This window comes from Henckelia pumila, chromosome 2 (genome assembly GCF_033568475.1).
Source record: "Henckelia pumila isolate YLH828 chromosome 2, ASM3356847v2, whole genome shotgun sequence".
In the NCBI taxonomy this organism is placed as follows: Eukaryota; Viridiplantae; Streptophyta; class Magnoliopsida; order Lamiales; family Gesneriaceae; genus Henckelia; species Henckelia pumila.
The window spans coordinates 60,909,646-60,917,179 of NC_133121.1; the positions used below are offsets into that span (position 1 = coordinate 60,909,646).

General features: G+C 31.2%; 1 protein-coding gene across 2 annotated transcripts; it reads left to right on the plus strand.

Annotated features, from left to right (window-relative positions):
- Positions 1-2,038: 2,038 nt before the first annotated feature.
- On the plus strand, positions 2,039-6,561 carry LOC140884072 (uncharacterized). Of its 2 annotated transcripts, none has more exons than XM_073290736.1 (5): positions 2,039-2,170; positions 2,487-3,071; positions 3,775-5,034; positions 5,121-5,191; positions 5,954-6,561. In XM_073290736.1, exons 1-5 carry the CDS (start codon positions 2,060-2,062, stop codon positions 6,291-6,293), a joined length of 2,367 nt encoding a protein of 788 aa, XP_073146837.1. In that variant the 5' UTR covers positions 2,039-2,059; the 3' UTR covers positions 6,294-6,561. The 2 variants fall into 2 exon arrangements, with proteins under 2 accessions (XP_073146837.1, XP_073146838.1); XM_073290737.1 differs by having other exon boundaries at positions 5,969-6,561.
- The last annotated feature ends 973 nt before the right edge of the window (positions 6,562-7,534 follow it).

Genomic DNA, 7,534 nt, shown 5'->3' on the forward strand with positions numbered 1-7,534 from the left:
TATTTTATTTTTTATAAGATGAATTCTTGAAAAATATATAAGATTAATAAAAATAAAAAAATTAAAAATGAAAAAATTTATATAAATATACAAGATATGTACAAAAATGTATGAAAATGCAATATATATATATTTAAATAAATACTTGTAGTAATAATGTAAAATTATAAAAAAAAAAATTTTTAAAAAAGCTTGTAATAATAATGTAAAATTAAAAAAATTACTTGTAATAATAATGTAAAATTAAAAAAATATTTAAAAAAATAAATAAAAGCATATGTAATATGATAAATTTATTAAGGGTATATATGTCAATTTGTAATTTTATACCTTAAACAAAAAGCAAAAGCTAAAAAAAAATCAAATTTTAGCTTCTTGCTTTTGGGTAAAAGTTGTATAAGCTAAAACAGAATTTAAATTCACAAACACTCAAAAGCACTTCTATGCAGCTAGAAACTAAGAAACACTTTGTACAAGCTCTATCAAACACTCCCTTAATAAACTTATCATACATATGATTTTATTTTTTTAATCTTAAATTTTTATTACAAGAATTTTTTTAAAAAAATATTTTTTTTAATTTTACATTATTATTACAAGCATTTTTTCAAAAAAAATATTTTTAAAAATTTTACATTATTATTAAAGAATTTATTTATATATATATATATATTGCATTTTCATAAATTTTTGTACATATTTTGTATATTTATACAAATTTTGTCTTTTTTTATATTTTTATATTTATTAATCTTATATATTTTTTCAAGTATTCATGTTATTAAAAATATAATATTTTTTATACAAAATTCATAATGTAATAATAATATATAATTTTTTTTATAGTGTGAGTATCAAAAATTAAATAATCAAATAAGAGTATGGTTGTCATTTAATTAAAAAATTAATCTTGGAAGCAATTATTCTCCAAACACTAAACTTTAGCTTGCATTAACTTTCAACTTCTATTTCCAAACACTCCCTACTTTAGATTCTCACCAACTTCAAAATAATCACTTTTAAATAAGTAAAAGCTCTCCAAAACACTCCCTTAAGCCGGTTCAAACGTGTGTTTGGTAGATCAAATTCACAAAATTGTTGGTTTTGAGAAAGGACACATGGCAAGAGAAAATTGATGTAACAGATATTGTTACACACTATAGTTAGAGAAGAATTTTTCCCTAGAATAAGTATATCTAATTAGGTATAAGATTCACTTAAACTTAAATAGTTAAATCTAATATTCCTGTAAAAAAAAATTAAATCTAATATTCAAATTTATTATTTATATGCAATCAAACAAATGAATTGACGAGAAGAAAATAATAGAAAAACATTACTTTTTGGAGCAGAGTTTATCGTTGATACAAGTGTTCGAGGTGATTTTTATGTCTAGAACAAAAATTTTACTATTTTTACCCTAAAATCACTGCTAAAATAGAATAGTGATCCAAAATAGTCTTGACCATAACAAACTTTTAGTTTAGTTGGCGGTTGACAATTTAAAGTTGAAGGTTTCGTTTGGATAAGTAATTGTAAAATGTTTTTATAAAAAAGTTTTTTTTTAAAAAAATTATAAAATGATTTAAATTTGTTTTAAGTAAATATGCTTTTGGATAATTATTCTATAAATTTTTTTTTTTATAAAACTAGTGTGTTTTATTTATTATAATTGCTTTCAATTTTAAAAACATTAAAAAAGGTATCTCATTTTTTCTTAAAAAACTATACTTAAAGAACATTTTTTTAAAAAATAATATTAAAATTTTTTTTTTACAAATGTCTTATACAATTACATACTTTAAGTTTTTTAAACTTATAAAACACTAAAAACATTTTTAAAAAACTTGTCTAAACAGACCCCAAATATTTTTTATGTATTTATTATTTATTATGTTCTATAGGTCGATGGGTGCAATTAGTAAATTTCGGAGGGGTGGTTTATAATTTTAGTATTCGGGGTTACTCTGTAATTATGGCAAATTTGATTCGATTCCTCCAATTTCAGTCCAAATCAAAAATATGAGGGCAACTTTTACGCGCCAAAAGCTCATCGACGATGGTTTCGAAGAAGAGCAGCTGCCAGAAGGAAGCAGTTCCCGGCCAAAGCTCGAATCGATGCTTTTCTGATGATTTTCTGACCATAATTTCTGTTTTTCAGTCACCCGAGGTTTGGGTTTTAGCTCCTTTTTTCCGGTGTGTTTGCGTGGATGGAGCTCTATGCTTGTTCTAGATGTGCTCATTGGTTTTTCGAAAAGTGTTGTTCTAGATGTGCTCATTGTGAAAAATGTAGTCTTTTTTTTTAAATTTTTTTTTTATTTCAGCCCATTCTATTCATATTGATATTTTGTGAAATTACCTGTAATGGGGAAATATTTTGAGGCAATTTGTAGGTTAACCTGATCAAAATTCGTTGTTTAAGTCCCGAAACTGTGAATCATAGCTGATTTTTCAGTGACGGGTGACATTAGGACTCTTTGTTTCAGGGAATTAAGCCCCCAATCTTGAAGAAGTTATGTTGCCTGCTTTTCGGTATTTCTTCAAATGTGAAATGGAGTGCCAAGAATACAGTTGGCTCTGGTTACATTGGCCTTGAAACGTGTTATAGTGGGATCAAAGTGACATTTGGAGATGTTTGTGTGCTCTCTGATTCACTCTTTGCAGAATTAACGGAAAGATTTGAGAAATTATCATCTACTTTGCTCAACATTTCAGCAAATAAGAGTCATAGTGAGTATGAATTTGAGTCTGACTTCCATTTGTTTGATTCTGTGGAAGTAGTGAGTTTGCTGCTCCGATGTTGCATGTTGCTCATAACTTTACTTGCAGCCCAACAAAATCTTATGCTAGATAAAGGGCAGATTATTTTAAGAGTAGTTAAGAAGTTGTGGTCTCCAAGTTGGGTTGCGAATGAAGGAAAACAGGCCTTAATATTTAATAAATCAGTTTTCCAACGGTGTGATCATGGCAGTGAAGGTTGCTCTACCTCTTTTGCTGAGGACTTCACCGCTTCTTTTCAAATTTTGGAGCCTTGCAATCCTCTTCATTTTTTCACAAGTACCATGCTTGAGGTAATTTACTGCCTTTGAATGAACATTCATGATCAATCACTTGATGGAGAGGATATGTTATTTTTAGTTGCATTTTGCTTCGTTGCAATATATTTTCACTGAGGTTCCTAGGTTTACAATTTTGTTGCACTTAATTAGCAATAATTAATTGTGCAGAAGACTGGCAGTGAACAGACATCTATTTCTGTGCTTTCACTGTGTAATCTCGCAGATCCACTATTATCATAAAGTTAAACATTGGCCATAAGATATCCATGGCATGCTTGATTGAGACAAAATACTAGAATTCTAGGTTTGTGCAAGATTTTTTTGGTTTGGCTTTTAGCTTACTAGAGCGCGCACACGGAAGGTGGAATGCATGTGTACACTAACTTGCCCTGCATAACCTGTACGCTTCGCTCCCCCTTCTCGTCAAATACTTTTAAAATATATATACAGCTGTATCTTATTAAAATGATGAATAACTGGAATTCAACTAAAAGTAGGCAGCGGCACATTTCTTTCAATCCCTTCTATTAACACATATGGTAGTGGCACTTGAAAATTTGCTTCATTATCTTTCTTATGTAGTTTTGTGGAAATAAATGCCTCTCTGTATGGTTTACTTGGACAAAAGTTTGTCTATCGTTTCACCCAGATTTTGCTGGATCTTTTTAACCAAATTGCATTCTAGTCTGTATGTAAACGAACATTTTGTGCACAGGTGTTTGTGGATGAATGTTTTGTGAATGGACCGTTAAGACGATACTTCAAGATGATTTGTTCTGTTGCTTCAAAGAATGAGACACTGTTAAATCCTTGTCCTTATCAGGAGGATTTTGGGATTGTGATAGAAGCCATATGCAATCATTTTATACTCTCATTTTCTGACAAACAACCATTTGAGGATTTTCTCAGTCGATTATTTTCAGCACATGCCGAGGAAAGTAGATATTCATTTGTAGCTCCAGCTTTAAGTGTGAGTACAGCCGTATCATTGCTTTTTTGTCCTATTATGACATCTGGGCCAAAATTTATGCAAGCACATCTGATTTTTATGGTTTCTAAAGCTACTCAGGCCGTGACGAAGAATGAAATTTTGAAACCAGATCGTAAACTAGTCAACTGTTTCTTAGCAATTTTTGAAAAGTCGGTCATTTTTTACAAGTCACAGATGTCTTATTTGCAAAAGAATGGCTATTCTACAATCGCCAGTGGATGTGCTACATCTGCTACATCAAATGATATTGCTCATCTACCATTTGATGTTCTCATTTCACTTGACACAAAAAAGAGGTTGGATAGTCTACTTGCAAAATTAAATCATGCTTCGAATCAGAACTTAATTGATCGTTTCTCTAAAATTAAATCTGAAATGGTGTGTTCCTCTATAAGAGTAGTAAAGGAGTTTCAACATGTTTATGACATATGGTGCAACGATGAGATTCTAGCTATCTTAACCTGCTTGATTCACCAAGTTTCTGGAAGCTTTGGTGAAATTACAAGGCATTCGATGGAGGCTATGACTATGCAGGACATATATCTTATTGCTTCCTTATTGAAGTTAATGAGCGTATCATTGCTAGGAGTCATTTGGTGTCTCAGAAATATCAATGGCTTGTGCTACCTGAACACTTTGAAAGATTTCTCCTCGAGTAAAGAGTATGATTTCATTTTGGGGGCAGTGACCTGTTTCAGAGATTTTCCTATTGATTTACCGTTGCAACAACATTTATCAAATGTGTTGTCATGTCATTCTGAGGGGCGCAAGGATTCGAAAATGATGTTTCTGCATTTCTCAGGATTGATGTCACTAAGCTTTGTCTGTGGACTTGATTGCTTAGTGATTGGTAGTTTATTGACGATTCTAGCACTATTGAATCTATTCATCTTTGAAGAGGGTGGGCTAGATGCATTAAACACAATGGTAAATTCCAAAACAGGGTCATTTTCATCTGAATTTCCTGCTGTCAGAATCCAGGAGGTAGCTGCTTTTTCATTCTTGCTTTGGGGTCTTTATATGTAACCTCTGTATACTTTCAAATGTTCAATTTTTCCCTAATGATGCAGACCACGGTGGATCAAAACTCCAGCATTGTAGTTGCATCAAAGTTTCAGAAGATACGGTCATTGTTTGAGCGGTAAATGATGTTGATTTACATGCCATTGTCTTGTTCTGTTGCTTTAGAAGCATGTTCCTCAAGAATGCCAATTTTTTCTCCCGCAACATAACACGAAGCATTTGCATTGAAATGTCATTGTGTGCTGGACATCAAGAAATCCTATTGCCACCATCTCAACTCCTCTCTCAGACCAAATTTTATGGGAGCTTCTTTAATGCGGTTAAATTTAATAATGGAGCTTCTTTCTTCAATCACGTAATAGAAATTGAACTTTGATTGCAGACACCTTCGTAACCCGAGTTTTTAAGTAGAAGGGACCACATGCCAACATTTACCATATTTTCTTGAATATGTGTAGTAGCTGTATATCTATAATGAAGTTTGTTTGTATATCTATAATGAAGTTTGTTTTATTTTAGGAGAAATTGTATATATCACCCTTGTGAAATCTCGAGTTTGTTGATCCTCTATGAAAATTTTTTAAGCTAATAACCCCTTGTGATTTTAGATTTATAGCATACACACTCCTTCTGGTTAAAAAATGACGAAAATACCCTTGACTTTTATGAACTCTTTAATTTATCATTTATTTTATGTAGGGATATTTTCGTCATTTTTTAGCTGAAAAGGATGTGTATGCTACAAATTTATAATCACAGGGGTTATTAGCTTTAAAAAAATTCATATGGGATTATCAGCAAACTCGAGATTTCACTAGGATGATATATGGAATTTTCCCTTTATTTTATAACTTATAATAGCATGCCAACTCTTTTTCAGCCTGAACAAAAACAGGTGTAAAGAAATGGAAAATGTGAGCGCACAAAGTGTTTTAGCAACTGAATCGCATATGGAGACTATTGTGGTATTGGAAGAAGAGACGGAAAAGGCGAGTAACGGAGAGGTCTTCTTGAATTGCATGATGGGTGAAAGAACCTCTGATTTTGAAGATTTAGTTGATTTTGTTGCATGCAAACCAGGAAAAGATTACTCGTCTTGGTTAAAGAATCGCCAGCGATACCGCAAGTGGAGATTTGAGAAACTGGGTGTGTTAAGGTGGAAAAGAAGGAAAAAGACTTTGAAAACCACTAAGGGCAGAAGAAGCCTTACTTGTGGTTAGCAAAACATGGAGTATTTGGGGGCCATGTTGTATATCTTGTTTGGCCATTTCCTACCATAAGAATATTATTACGATTATTTATTTAGATAAGAAATCCTCCACCTGTACTCGACTTTTGTGTCGTTTAAATTCTGCTAGCTGGCAATTCACTATTATTGTCAAGATTCTAAAAAAAGATAAGTGATAGGGAGACGATCACCCATCGCCTAGCGTCTAGATGCTTAGGCGGCGGCCTAGGCAGTTTTTTATTTTTCGCCTAAATATCTAATTATTTTAGTTCGACTTATCTTAATATTTTTTCAATAATTCTTTTTTAGCGATTTAACCTGCCAAAGCGGTGTTTTTTTTGTCTAAATATCTAATTATTCTTGTTCATTTTAATATTTCTCCAATAATTCCTCTTTATCGAATTCAAACTTCAATTATATGACATAATTCATGTCTTCATCTGATACAAATTGATGGACAAATATGTCAAATAATATTTTTTAAAAAAATAAAATTTTGAAAATAAATATATATTATATGTTAATCTAGGCGGATTGTGAGGCGTCTAGGCAGCGGTTAAGCGGCCTATCCGATCAATTAATATAATAATTCTAAAAAACTTTAACGCAGTGTTTGGTACAAAGGATTAGGTAGGTTTGCGTGTAATTTTTTATTTAATCCATTGTTTGGTAGGATTTTTATTAAAACAAGCTAATCTAACCTAGAAAAGATAAAATTGTTTTATAGTAGGTTAACTAAACCCTCCTCTCACCCTAGTATTATTTATCCTTGTTTTTATCTTACTCATAAATTTCATAATTATCCTTTCCCTCCAATCTAAAATTCACCCATCTAATAAAATATAAATGGTATTTTTGGCAAAAAATGTTAAACCATTATTTAATCTTATTCCTAAAAATCAAACCAAACACAATACTATTTTTAACACAAATTATCAATCTTTATTTATCATTTCTTTTATCATTCATTTAATAATCATTCAATAATCCTATCAATTGAACCAAACACTGCGTAACTGTCTAAAAATCGAGACGGTGAACAACCGTCTAACACCTAGGCGGTCCTAAGCATCTTCTTTTAGAATACTGATTATTGTCAACGCGTTTTGGCCATTGTTATCACGTTGCTGGAGCGTTGTTTTTAGAAATAATCAATCAAGAAATGGTCAGTGGTCTTCCTCCACTCTCTCAAAAATGGGCCGATTAATTTGAAAGTTATAATTATGAGATTGA